A 14,946-nucleotide genomic window follows, 5' to 3' on the forward strand; every position below is an offset into this window, starting at 1 on the left:
GTAACGCATGTTTGAAACCAACTCAAGCCGAGATAACTTCACAGCAAGATTTATTAATACATCCAAAAAGAAAAGAATCATTTTGTCACACTATATACAGATAATACACATTTTTTATACACATATTACATTGGGGATTGGTTTTTTTTTTTTCCTCTTACCCATTTTCCTTTATTTCTTACACAAGAAAAAATATACATAAAAATGTAAACTTCTGTATACAAAAACCCTTAAACAAACTAAACAAAAGACCAGATAACAAAAGATTCTTCTGCAATTGTTTCATTGAAATGGAAAGCGGTTACATTCGCTGCCAGAATAGTTGTGAAATGCGGAATAACTTACATTACAAAGCAGTCTACGGGAAGGATAGGGTATATTTCCTTATGCAGGCAGGCAGGCAGGTAGGTTTCTGTGTAGTAACCTCATTCATAGTCAGTGTCTCTACATTGCCAGTGGTGCAGATGGTGAAAGGAACCACGCGTTTCACACCAGGAGCATAGAACGCACTAAGATGGAAGTAGGATGCCTTTTTGTAAAACAATGGTAATATACTAATTAAAACAGACTGGAGGTGGACCATTCAGAATGCTTAAAACACCACAAGCCCACATTGTAAAATGAGTGGAACACCTCACAAAACAATATATGTACCGTGACTAACTTTTGGCTGACTTACGGCCCTTACCCACTGGCATCAAACAGCACGCAAACTGGTATGGCAATTACACTCCATTGGTTATAATGACACTGGTGTGTCTTGGAGGCAACTTATTCTTGTGTCTTACAGGACTGACCCATTCGAACAAAAGTTCAAAGTTAGCTCACGCACGTCAAACACGACCGACATACGGCGACACTGCTATTTAAAGCGACACCAGTGGGTAACCAGCCTGAAGCATCAGTGGGTTTTGCCATTGCTAGTCAAGTTCCCGAGGCCAAATAAGTCTAAAAATATTTTGTTTTTGCTAATAACGTCATTTTTTTTAGGGGGGTTTCTTTAATAGGTGCTTGTCTTTGCTCTTCTGTCTTTTGTCAAACAATAGCAACAATACACACAAATCATGGTTTACGTGAAGAATAGAAAAAATTAACCCACTGGACACTAACAGTTAAGAGGTTAATGCAAATATAATTGACAATTTGTTTAAATAATCCAATGAATTTTCTGCTAAAAGTAAAAGTCTGTGCACAAAAACCTATAGGTACACCAGCCGCGTGTTCCCAGGGGCTGCCTGGACGCACCGCAAAAAAGGGGTGCAGAAGTCTACAACTGGCATTGAAGGGTTAACACACAAACCATAGCAGAAAAGTGTTACATAAATTCATTTAGATCCTTGCTACCATGCAGCTGCTATACTGTGTGTCACCATTCTCCAAAGCAAAGGAACCCATTCTTTCCCACTGGATTACAATAAATATGATTTTCCTTTACCACTGACATTCTAGAAATTAACCCAGACAAATTAAAATGGCACATAGAATCCTTTAGTAATAATCTTTTTAATCTTTTGCATTAATGGTCTTTAAGAGTTCAATACTCATTTAAATCTTAAAGCAGCAATCCCATGACAGAAAAATGTGAGACTATATCACACACACATATATGCAAACAAACAGTGGCAGGCTATAAGAATGTGATGTTTACCATTTTCACTTTTTTTCATACTACCATTAAGGATTTATGATTCTGGACTACCATGGCAACCACAGTCAAATGGCACATAATATAGCAAGCAGAGATGCTTTGCAACACCCCTCTCAGCTCTATCTGAACTGTGACAGCCCCCTCATTCCATGCTAAGGGCCTGTGTCTGTTTAGCTAATTGGTTGGCAAATGAAAACTTGCATGAGCAAAGCCGGGGAAGTGAACGTTTCCGACGCATGCTTGAAAAAAGGTACTTCACCTGCTATTTAAAGAAACAAATCATTTGTGCAGGATTGCTGCTTTAATTAAATAAATCTCCTGTCTCCCACTGTGGGATATATAGGAGCAAAAAGTGCTGTAAGATACAGGAGGCAGACACTTCCGCTCGCCTTCTATTCTGTACCCCAAAAAGTGGCATACTGCTCGTTACAGCGGCGGGTTTTGTGGCTACCTACAGACCAGACCATAAATATGCCCGTCCATTTTATACTTCATAATAAAATCTTATTAATGGAGGTTAGAGAGACCTGGGGAAGTAGAATCCCAATACTCACTACTACTGTGATGTGGGACGTGTCAGGATTTATCACATCTACGTAAATAGCCTCTAAACACATAAACATGAATTCACACACAAATTAGCACCACTTTACAAACACACTTACACACATTAAAACTAGTCTCCAATACGTCTTGCATTATAAAACTAATATATATATATATATATGTATATATATATATATATATATACACACACAGCTACACATTTTTAAAGGTTGGAGTTTCGGGTCAAAATAGAGAACGTGTTTTCGAAACCAAATTATCAATCTATTTCAGATTTTAAGAGAGTGGCGTCAAACCTAAAGATTGCGGGCGGATACACTGACCATAACAACCCGTCAGGTGTTACCTTCTTATAGCATGTATTCCATAAATATATGTAACAAACCTCTGATTGACTTGTCCTCTATAGGTTTGATACCTCTCCCCCAGTGTATTTTCATTATTCTATGCCTCTGTTTCAGCTGGGACAACATGTACCTGGCAGAGTACACATTGGGGAACTGTATCCGTCTGTATAGAAACTTCGCTAAGCCCTACAGATGTGCTAAACCCTGACATATGCCACACAGCAATGAGCTGTATACCCCTATATATAGCTGAGAGGGCCCATTCCCCGAACAGATCTGCACGGTAGCAAGGACAATTACACCGCAACACGCCATACCGTAATTCCAGTGTAAAAAAAATTCATTATTTTTTTTTTGGGCATTTTTTTTTTTTGTATCTCAAAAGTAAAATAAAAAGCTTGTTTATAGATATTTTAATATAGTTATCAAATACACATTTGCAACATAATTCAATACACTCAATACAGCTTTAGTATAAAATGTATAATTTACGAGGCAATGTTAGCATAAATTAATATAACTTTTTTTCTCTTAAAATCTAATTTAGGTATTCAGAAAGTTCAAGACAGGGGAACATATAAGGGGATATCCTTAAATAAAACATTAAAGCTGAGAAGATTAAAAAAAACAATATAGGAAGTTAACCTGGAAAACAGAATGCGTGACGTCCACACACAAGCACGCACAACACACACACTCATGCACGCCATAGTAAAATGAATAGATTCTGTTAACATTGTAACGGCCCTTGTTTCCACCAAGGGGATTCCCTGAGAGACACCAAATTCTACAGCAGCTACTGGGGCACAAACGTCGGACCGCCAACACCGTCATACTCGTAACACTGCACCCCGGCCATGCCCTGGCATCTTGCCGCTGCACGTCAGAGAACAGAGCGAGCGATTACTACCAGACCTTGAGAGAGAACCAACAAATCACAGCTGTAGTCCACAATTCAACTCCGGCATGGATGAATAGTAGATAGACGCGAGTGCGCACTCCAGGCTATGTTAGTGCTGCAGTCCCCGATTTGTAAAAGGCTTTGATAACGCAACGTTCCCGCAAATAAGAGAAATAAATTGTTGATTGCGGGGATGATGTTTGTTCCAAACATAGATATAACTATTTCACTTTAGGTTTGCTCTGTTATGGGACAACCCACCTTGTTTATACAGGCTTAAGGTTTACTTACACTTTCTCTATATATATCTTCACTACAAAATGTATTTTCTATTAATATTCACAGGAACACTTAAAATGAGATTCGTTCACTTGAGCTTTTGTTCCAAGAATCAATTCATTACAAAATTATATATTTTTTTCTTAAAAAAAAAAAAAAAAAGGCGGCAGTAAAAACCCGTCAGGTCAGCGAAACCAGAAACAAGGGTGGCGCAAAGCGGGAGCTACATATGTAGCAAACACACTGGCTTACCCTGTAACTGTACATATTGTGCACTGCTACATACGCTATGTAACAATGACACACACCAATTATTATGGAATAGATAATATAGATTTATATTAGAAAACAATAATTGTATATTTAGATAAATGGTTTTGGCCGTATTTTAATGAAAAAAATAAATCAATTTTTTGTTCTTGCTCAGAATTCTGATTTTTGCAACACCAGTGATGTAATCGGCTGCAACTGGACAACCAGGCAATCAGCAGAAACTGAACAGCACAAGTACACTATAGTGCTTGAGAGAGGACGGGTGGCAGGGGATTAGGAGCCATTTATATATATATATATATATATATATATATATATATATATATGTATATATATATATATATATATATATATATATAAAACCTACATGTTTTAAAAACCAAAGGAAAGTGTTTAAGTTGTGTTATTTACAGGGTTTGATAAAAGCCAGACAAGGGTTCTTGGGGTTATGGATGGAGAGTGAGGGCGGGCTCCATCATTAGGCCCAGTTCGGGTCTTAGGGCCTTCAGCCTTATATCAGATTAATTAGCGATTGCACCTGCATGTCAGCCTGGCCATTCTCTCTCATACGGCCTTGGGGAAAAGAGACAGCACTTGCTACAAGTGAGCTACACTTGCGCAAACTTTCAAATGTGTTTGTAGAGGATAGTCAGGTACTGTATGTTTCTGTTTTCTGTTTAGTTAGAAAATGCTCAGATTCCCATTTTATTTTCCTGCAAAAGAATTTGTATAAAGTAGCAGATTAAAGTAGTATATTTTAAGAAAAATCACAAGACATGGCTAATTTGCAGGTAAGGTTGCACGGCAAATTTGGCCATATGGCTAAATTGGGGAAAGGTGTATGTGGACACAACTGAAGTGCCGGGCAGGCAACGTGTTTAATTGTATTTTTATTTATCTGCTTAATAAAACGGTCTGAGACCAGATACACCAGAAACCTTGGACTAGTGTGATCTCTCGGCTGCTATGTACTACAGTCTACCCTTGGGGTTGTTACCTGTTCCCCTAACATTTTTACACTTTTTAAAGGGGGGAGCAAAAAAAACCTTATAGAAGACAGATGTGCTATAAATATAGACAGGGACGGACGATCACACAAGGAGAGCGCGTTAGAGATTGCGCAGGATACTTCTTGGTTTCTTGGGGCATTATCTAAAGAACATTTCTGTTTTCCTTCATTACAAACCTATAACTCCATTATCACTTACAGACTGGAAAGACGCTGAAGTTATCATAGTGGAAATTTGCATCAAAGGAATGTTTATATATAATAGTATAATGATCGCTTACATAGATTTGCAAAAACTTCCAATACATGATAATTCAGATGGGTTCATGCGGGAGGACATTGGATGTCCGGTCAGTACAGTTACGGAAGGTCTATATCGATTCATTCTGCATTACACGTTACGTGATTAAATTATTTCAATTTGCAATTTTTTGAAGTTTTTTTAAAAAGAAATTCATTAATAATTGGCCGCCACAGCCGCACTTTTCATGGGAGAATCTGAAATAGTGGAATTCTGGCTATGAATACCTGCCAGTGAGGAAATTATATACAGTGACTACGGTGTAAAATGTTACTGTCCTGTAAGCACAACAAACGGGATGAAAAATGTCACGGCTAGGCTGCACCAACACGCCAACCTCTGTACATTCATCACCTCCACCAGTAAATACATTCCAGTATCTCTATTAAGGTTTACCACGGACTTATAACCTACAGAGGTTGTCCTCTTGGAGTACAGGTTCCATTATAGAGGTCACAAGTGGGAGCGTAACTATAGTATTGCACGGAGTAATTACATCAAAGAAAATAAAAAGTTTTGGATAATGGTAATTTTTTGTAAAAACAAACAAATGTGCCTAATATTTATAACATTTATTTGCCCATTTGATGACTTCCAAATGTCTTTACGACATTTTCCTACAATCTAAGTCTATCCCGTCACCAAATACAAGACCTGTGCGGTCAGGAGGGTTTCTCTGTTCCTTTAAACACCTTCAGTATTACAGGTAGAGTATCCCATATCCAAAATGATTGGGACCAGAAGTATTTTGGATATCGGATTTTTCCGTATTTTGGAATAATTGCATACCATAATGAGATATCATGGTGATGGGACCTAAATCTAAGCACAGAATGCATTTATGTTTCATATACACCTGAAGGTCATTTTAGCCAATATTTTTAATAAATTTGCGCATTAAACAAAGTGTGTCTACATTCACACAATTCATTTATGTTTCTTATACACCTTATGCACACAGCCTGAAGGTCATTTAATACAATATTTTCAATAACTGTGTATTACATAAAGTTTGTGTACATTGAGCCATCAGAAAACAAAGATTTCACTATCTCACTCAAAAAATTCTGTATTTTAGAATATTCCGTATTTCGGAATATTTGGATATGGGATACTCAACCTGTATAACCTCATGACCTAACCCAGAGTTATGGGTCTTCATCCCAGCCATACAATATGGAATTATTCTAAATTATACAACATCCGTAGCTGCTTGATACTGCCACCTGTCGATCATTGTATTCTGATTACAGGACGTCTGCCTTCAGAAACAGCAAACCCAAAATCTCTTTACGATACCTTATCTATATATAAATAGAACATTTGCATAATCAATAACATTTATACACTATATAGTGCATTTTTACTTTACTCTATTCTTGCAACAAGCTATCCTAATTGGGACTTTTTACAATCATAACTCCAATACTTCAAATACAACTGTGCACAATGTAACTTTTTGTAGTCTGTGTCTATAGACAATTACTGTTTGTAGAGTGAATTGATCAACAATAGTGACAACGCGGAAAATAAAATTGCCTTGTTTACCCAGTAAGTAAGATTTCCTTATGAATAAATGTAATCTTGTATGATGCGGTTATCCTGCGTCAGCCAAGGGGTTTCGTAAAGACACAAGTCGTACGTTATACAGCTGTCACCAAAACAAGTGGAAACGCTGAAATCCATCGCTAGGTGGACACAGAAAGGCGTACTAATTATTATAACTCATTAATAAATCCAATTGTGGTTAAGTAACCATATGACTTTCACAAGACAATGTTTCTCAGTAATTGCACATACTCCCATAAGCAGAATAACACAGTTCCCCGCACCGCCAAGGATTTCTGCTAGGTATAGGCTAGAACAGGCATTAAGTGGTAAGTCCGCCTTCCAGACAGATGTGTGTATTTTCATGCCCTTAGAATAATGTTGCAGAAGGGCCTGAATCTGCGCATTCAATGCCGTGCTACCTACACATTCCAGCTTTCTATGCTTCTACCTAAGAGAAATGAAAGACTGGGATTTATTTATTTTTTAAAATCATTTGTAGACATTTTAATAAAATAAGAAGCATGCACTGTAATTTCCCAGTCTGCAATAACTCAAGCCAGCGGCCAAATGAAGACTTATTCTTAATACTTTTTATTTTTAATTATTTTTTTCTTGAAGAGTGCAAAATGAACATGTAATTGAAAAAAAAAATTACTATAAAATTTAGCAATGTAATATTCTGCTCGCGGACATTTTGGGGACCACCGGTGCGGTCACTTCACGTCCGCACAGAAAAAAAAAAAAAGAGTTCCCAAGACTAAAAGTACATGATGCCAGTGAAGTCTCTAACAAAAATTAAATAAGATCATGATCTTGAATTGGGTGCATACATTTCTGCTTTTCGCAAAAGGGCGTTATCAGCCCCCGGGTCTTTCCGTTCTTATCACAGGGCGGAGTACTTCCCAGCATACAATACTTCTTCTATAAAGCGGATGACCACCACGCCTCTCTCTAAGCGGTGATCCCTAATATTATTACAAGGGTCAGCAGTAAAGTGCACTGTCTAAGGGGTATATTTACTAAATGTGGAGTTGTTGCCCATTCTACTTCCTTCTAGAAAATACTATCTAGTATCTGGTTGCTATGAGAAACCTCTCTACTTTTGAAAACCTGTACTTTAGTAAATACACCCCTACTTGTCTGTAAGTGTATGACTGGTGCTGAATCTTTAAACATGTTTTTCTTAATTGTACCATTGTATCAGACTGACCTATACATACTGCAGGTAACATCCATGTTTTCACCCACTACAAGTAATTCATCACCATTCTCAACGAAGAAATACTTTACAATGTACCACTGAAGGTGCCTTGTGTGCTGTAGTTTGCCAACAGTTCCCCAAAATTAATAAAACAAATCAGATTGGAAGTGTTGTAAAATAACAAAACGCGTGAAAGTGACTGCAAACCAAAAACCCTGAAATGAGCTGCCCAGTTCCAGACAATCCCTGCTACCTGGCCTACACCATCAACTGAGGTTTGGGGCATCTCACCCTGCACTCACGGTATAAGAAACCTCCTTCGCACCAGCGCTATTCAAGAGGAATGATCACGGTACTCAAGAGGAGTTCAACCCTACTACGCTGTGATAGAACCAGGATGTGAATTTGTCCAAAATTGGACATAAGCTTTACATTTTGGGGCAGATTTAACAAGTGATGGGGGTCATTCCGAGTTGATCGTTCACTAGCAATTTTTAGCAGCCGTGCAAACGCATAGTCGCCGCCCACGGGGGAGTGTATTTTCGCTTTGCAGGAGTGCGAAACGCCTGTGCAGCAGAGCGCCTGCAAACACATTTTGTGCAAAACAAGACCAGCCCTGTAGTTACTTATCCAGTGCGATGATTGCTGCGACGAGTGACACGGTAATGAAGTCAGATACCTGCCCCGCAAACGCCCGGCCACGCCTGCGTTTTTCCAAACACTCCCAGAAAACGGTCAGTTGCCACCCAGAAACGCCCTCTTCCTGTCAATCTCCTTGCGATCGGCTGTGCATTTGGAATCGTCGCTAGAACCAGTGCAAAACCACAAAGGACTTTGTACCCGTACGACGCGTGTGCGCATTGCGGTGCATATGCATGCGCAGATTAGCCGTTTTTTTCACTGGTCGCTACGCAGCGAACAACGGCAGCTAGCGATCAACTCGGAATGACCCCCGATATTCTTATCACTTGTTACTAATCTTAAATGGTGCTCCAACCAATCAGCTCCTGTCATGTGTTTGAAAAATGACACTTAGGAGCTGATTGGCTAAAGTACCATTTAAGAATAGTAACGTGTGAGAACAATATAACACGTTAAAGCTGCCCCTTTGTTCAGACTGTAGATAAATAGCTCATAGCACGATGTCTGGTGTATCTAACCCCCTGACGCTGGCACAATTAAGCCCTTTTTCATTTTTCGTACCCACATATAACAAAAAAATAACAAAGGAAGAATATAACTTCCCAATTTAGACTAATTAGCAGACGCACAAGATGGGCAGAACACACCCCGACACTCTTCCCCAAAAACCTCACTTTTTACATGGGAAAATATGAAAGTGTTATCCCATGACACAAGAGCATTAGTACAAATACTGTCTAGATCAATGAGGAGTCATGTGTGGAAATGAATCAATTGTAAAGATGATCACTTCCCACTTAGGGAGCAATTCAATTGGCCCCGCTCATTTTCGGCCAGCAAAAAAGGACTTTACCAAAAATTATTTTTTTCTGGGTACTCCAATTAGAGCCCATTTTTATTGCCAGAAAAATTGCATGTTTTCGGCCAAAAGCACGTAAGAAGTTCACGGACCTATGTGTTTTTGCAGCCGCGAAAACAGGGCACTTTTCAGGGATTTTTTTTCAGGACCACAGCGGGTCCCGAAAAAACAAATCCCCAATAAGTGCCGGCATCGGGCTGACTTCAGCGCAAACTGGATTCCCCCCTTAGTGATTTTCTGCCAGTATTCACCTCCAACCGGTCACACGGGGCCTTCTGATCATGGTAATTTGACATATTTGGTCCCTTTACTAGCAATTCTGATGTCCCAGAGTCAATAACCATGACAAACTATAGCCAAAAAAGCCTTTTTGTTTTGTGACAAAAGTTTTGGAACTATGGTAACATTGCAATCTGCCAATTGCAGCCGCGCTGTATCTAGCTATCTGTGCCCACTATATGTAACTGGTGCACCCGTGGGGACAGATTCCCTGTATAACTGAGAGTCGCAGAAGAATAATCATTTATAGTTGCAAGTGACTAAAGGACTGGTGATGGCCAAATGATTCGTCAAGCCTTAAACGAAGCATAATATGGAATATGTCAGCAAACCCAAAATGTACAAGGATTTATTCAGGGGCAGCTTTGCCTCTTGCCTTTGAACACGCATTGCTCTGTAAGGATGTGGCCCTGATGCAGCACATACAACACCCATCGTCATAACGGACAACACCACCTCTAGGTATGTAGAACCGAATTTGTAGCTTTGCGCGTTTCCATTTTCTTGACACAAATCAAATAAACCAGTCAGGAAACAAGCCAACCAAAAGTAGAAAAGCCATAAGGAAGGCCGCCTTAGCGGAGGAGGTGATTGTAGGCAACGAAGCACACCTTACTTTTAAGATACGGAATATTACTCTGCTGGACAGAAAAGCTCTGAAATTTACTAGGATTGCAATATCAATGAGAATGATCTTCCTCTGGGGTCTTTATAAAAGAAACCTTGGATTATAAAACGTAAATGAAACATCAAGGGGATAATCTGAGACACAAACCAAACAAATCTGAAAGGTCACACGTTATATAAAGTCTGTACGAGACGGCTGTTCCTTAAATAAGCAATGGAATATTGAATATATTTATTTAACAGAGGCAAACTGGTGATCACCACTCTCTGCAGCAAAGGGCAGCCAAAGTGTCCTATCAATACTCCCAGCCTTAGACACCTGCCATTTCCATATATAAGCCCCCACCCCACTACCCACATGCATAACCCCCAGCTACAAAATAGGAAAACACATACCATGATGCTCAACGGAATCAGTAGCATAATTCTTATTTACCACAAATCAACGAGGGCCGACGGGGCGGAGGAGGGGGGGACAAACACCAAAACAAGAATGTACTCAACGGAATCAAAGAGCGCATTACATGCCCGCTCACTCCAATCACTGTAGTCCTCTATGTCCTAATTCTCACCGTGACGGTTTAGCCCATGTTACCATCCAGAGCATATAGATGGATCCATATTTATCTTGGCCTTTAATAGGATTGAGCCAAGGCAGTCGGACTTAATCCCCTGCTGTAATGACTTAATCCCCTGATGTATTGTTCTCTCTGTATTGTATTGCAGCTGAGAACAATAGATGAAGGGCTTATGCTAATAATCCATGGTGCACCTAGGTGCAGCAGAGGAGCTAAGATAACTGTGGTTCCATCCGCATAGTGAAAAGTACAAAAAAATAATAAAACATGGAATTGATGCAAAATTTGGAACAAGATTTCTGGCGACACTTCCCCCCCACCCCCCACCCAGATCCGTGGAACTTCTCCAGACGCTAGAACACACACGCACATACATACACACACATACACACAGTACAATATAAGATTAGCTTAATTTCTCTAGAAGTGGACACTGGGTTCGTCCTGCATTAAATCCAAGTGTGAGTTCTTGCACTCTTCCTGCTGTCACACACAAACCTGATTTCTCCTAGGTGACCCTCTGCCTGCATACACCGACCGATAAATATATACTATGTGGGGTCAGAATACAAATACCGGCTAGTACAGAAATGAGGCATCAGAAGTCACGCAGAAAACGTGTAAGAACCCAACGCCAATCCTGGGAGAAGGAAATATGGGAGAAGCCAACAAACAAGGACTGTAGGAACACCGGTGCTATCAAAGCACAAGGAGGACACTGCAGAGGACAACCTAACCCCCCATCCCCCACTCCATCATCAAAGTGAACCGAAAAATATTTCAGGGAAAAGGTGGTGAGAGTAAAACAAGGAGCATACAACGATCGTCTGTATAAGAAACAGGATCAGTTGGGTTTGGTGAAAGGGGAGGAGGTGTTGTTGGTACTTGTAGATGTGGCACCTGTTACAGCGAATCCTGCCGGGGGAGCGATTGAGCTATGGCTGGGTTGTAGGTCTTTGGGGATGCCACTGTGAGAAGTCAACTGATGGCCAAAGGCTGCAATAAACTGAGGGAGCTGTTGTTTGGGAGATGTGGAATCCATGAGTTCTGAGGGTGGGGGGCTTAAGCCGCTAAAACTGGTCTGCGGTAACCCCGGAAGCATGTTGGAGCTGTTAGGGGTCACAGTGGAGAAAGTAGGCTGTGCGGCCTCTGAATGAGAGACAGCTTGAGGGGTGGACAGAGACGTGGAGAGTAGGTGCCCGTCGGAGCTGATGAAGGTGCTGAATGCGGATGGGTCACTAAGGTTCACAGGAAGGTTCCCCCAGTGAGTCCGGGGGTTTACCACCCCACTTAGAGGGACCTCCATCTGGTTGGTGAGCAAGTGCTGTGTAATAATGGGAACCTCTGAAGAAAAGGTAACCGCTAAGCCTTCACCGAAGGCAGCGGCGTGCGGGGACGTCATTTGGTCGCTATATGGTGACGGCACATGCTCGCTGTCATAATGGCTTCCGTGGGGAGACGAATGCGAATGTTCGCTGCTGTATTGCTGCTTTGAGGTGATTACATTTTCTGCTTTGCTCAGGATCTCTGCAGGTAGAGGCCTCTGGGATGCGTGTAATCCATGATATGTACCCGTGAAAGACCTCTCTTCAAGCAAGCTGTGGCTTATCAGAGTGGCAGAAGTAAGGCCAACGTTGACGGAGGATGAGTACTGCCTCTGAATATGTCCGCTCAGAGGTGCAGAGGAGCTAGACAAGGTAGCGCGACCAAGGAGGTTTTCGTCCAGTTCCAGACTGGTAAAGTTTTCATGAACCATACGCCCATTCAGCAGCTCTCCGAGGTCCGCGTGATCTCCACGGCTCAGAGAGTGGATATCCTGGCCTCCAGAACCTGTAGAGAATGACGGTATGCCACGATCGGAGAGGTCCTGACTAGAAGCGCCATCACTTTGGGCAAGCACCACTATGGAACTCAGGCATTCCAGAGATGTGACTGCTTGAAGAGCCCTCTCCAGCTCTTCAGCCTCCTCAGTGGTGGGGAGAAGTTCTCCATTCTTACCTACAAGACATTGTTTAAACCAGATGTTAGATCATAAAACAGTGATCAATAGGAAACGTTTAGTCTAGGGGTTAGAAAGTGGCGAGACACTAGGGCACGGTGACCTGCGAAAGTTCCGCAACCACTGCTTTGGCTAGATTTACTTTAGCGCTCAGACCGTTAACTATGCTGTGATTGGATAAAAGTTTTACTAACAGAGCGTACAAAGAGAAATAAAAACAAAGTCTGGTTAATGAAATTCCCTGTACATACATTATATTGTTTTAGCTCCGTTTGACTAGTTGTTCAACTAACCAAAACACGGGGCAATAAACATTTTATGGAGTCGCTTATATAACACATTAGCACCTTCAAAGAAATCAAAGTCTTGGAGGTCATCAGGCAGACGCGGGAGGACATCAGAAAAGTCTTCCTGATTTAGTTCCAAATCATGAGGAATGTCTGTGATCTCACTAGTGATGTCATCAGGTAGTTCTTCTGTGCTTAGCTCCGGCGTGGATGGACTCCTGCAATATAAAAGGACTAATAAATTCTTATGGCTTCACCTTTTCGCACTTTATTAAGAATCAGGGGAGGATTTAGGTTTCAGTAGGCCTTCAGGCACAACAGTAATGGGAACGTCCCTCTATGCTTAAATTTTATGGACATGTCACAAACACCTGCCAAATCCATCAGAGAGATCTCTCTAATTACTTAGCAGGGACCTGCCAATCCAGCCTGCTGACTGGCCAGTCCCCATCAGAGCGACAACCCCATTAGTTGGTGCCCCTAGGCATGTGCCTCACACGCCTACAGAGAAATTCACCACCGCCAAGAACTGCATGAAATAATAAGAATTTACTCACCGGTAATTCTATTTCTCGTAGTCCGTAGTGGATGCTGGGGACTCCGTCAGGACCATGGGGAATAGCGGCTCCGCAGGAGACAGGGCACAAAATTAAAAGTTTGACCACTAGGTGGTGTGTACTGGCTCCTCCCCCCATGACCCTCCTCCAAGCCTCAGTTAGGATACTGTGCCCGGACGAGCGTACACAATAAGGAAGGATTTTGAATCCCGGGTAAGACTCGTACCAGCCACACCAATCACACCGTACAACTTGTGATCTGAACCCAGTTAACAGTATGATAACCGAAAAGAGCCTCTGAAACGATGGCTCCCAACAATAATAACCCGATTTTTGTAACAATAACTATGTACAATTATTGCAGACAATCCGCACTTGGGATGGGCGCCCAGCATCCACTACGGACTACGAGAAATAGAATTACCGGTGAGTAAATTCTTATTTTCTCTGACGTCCTAAGTGGATGCTGGGGACTCCGTCAGGACCATGGGGATTATACCAAAGCTCCCAAACGGGCGGGAGAGTGCGGATGACTCTGCAGCACCGAATGAGAGAACTCCAGGTCCTCCTTAGCCAGGGTATCAAATTTGTAGAATTTTACAAACGTGTTCTCCCCTGACCACGTAGCTGCTCGGCAGAGTTGTAATGCCGAGACCCCTCGAGCAGCCGCCCAAGAGGAGCCCACCTTCCTTGTAGAGTGGGCATTGACAGATTTAGGCTGTGGCAGGCCTGCCACAGAATGCGCAAGTTGAATTGTGCTACAAATCCAACGAGCAATCGTCTGCTTAGACGCAGGAGCACCCAGCTTGTTGGGTGCATACAGTATAAACAGCGAGTCAGACTTCCTGACTCCAGCCGTCCTTGAAATATATATTTTTAATGCTCTGACAACATCCAGCAACTTGGAGTCCTCCAAATCGCTAGTAGCCGCAGGCACCACAATAGGCTGGTTCAGGTGAAACGCTGACACCACCTTAGGGAGAAACTGAGGACGCGTCCGCAGTTCTGCCCTGTCCGAATGGAAAATCAGATCTGGGCTTTTGT

The 14,946-nt window shown here is 41.6% G+C and overlaps 1 protein-coding gene and 1 long non-coding RNA gene across 2 annotated transcripts in view; one reads left to right on the forward strand and one right to left on the reverse strand.

Annotated features, from left to right (window-relative positions):
- Positions 1 to 4,251, forward strand: part of LOC134944090 (uncharacterized) — a 220,758-nt gene extending 216,507 nt beyond the window's left edge. The window contains exon 4 of the long non-coding RNA XR_010181845.1: positions 4,167 to 4,251. This is a non-coding gene — a long non-coding RNA (uncharacterized LOC134944090). The remainder of the gene's footprint in view (positions 1 to 4,166) is intronic.
- Positions 34 to 14,946, reverse strand: part of INO80D (INO80 complex subunit D) — a 90,364-nt gene continuing 75,451 nt past the window's right edge. The window contains exons 9-10 of the mRNA XM_063932658.1: positions 13,406 to 13,563; positions 34 to 13,057 (exon numbers count right to left, since the gene is read on the reverse strand). Of these exons, the coding sequence (XP_063788728.1) occupies positions 11,904 to 13,057; positions 13,406 to 13,563 (1,312 nt within the window). The 3' untranslated portion in view covers positions 34 to 11,903. The remainder of the gene's footprint in view (positions 13,058 to 13,405; positions 13,564 to 14,946) is intronic.

The sequence above is a fragment of the Pseudophryne corroboree genome, chromosome 7, assembly GCF_028390025.1.
Source record: "Pseudophryne corroboree isolate aPseCor3 chromosome 7, aPseCor3.hap2, whole genome shotgun sequence".
In the NCBI taxonomy this organism is placed as follows: domain Eukaryota; kingdom Metazoa; phylum Chordata; class Amphibia; order Anura; family Myobatrachidae; genus Pseudophryne; species Pseudophryne corroboree.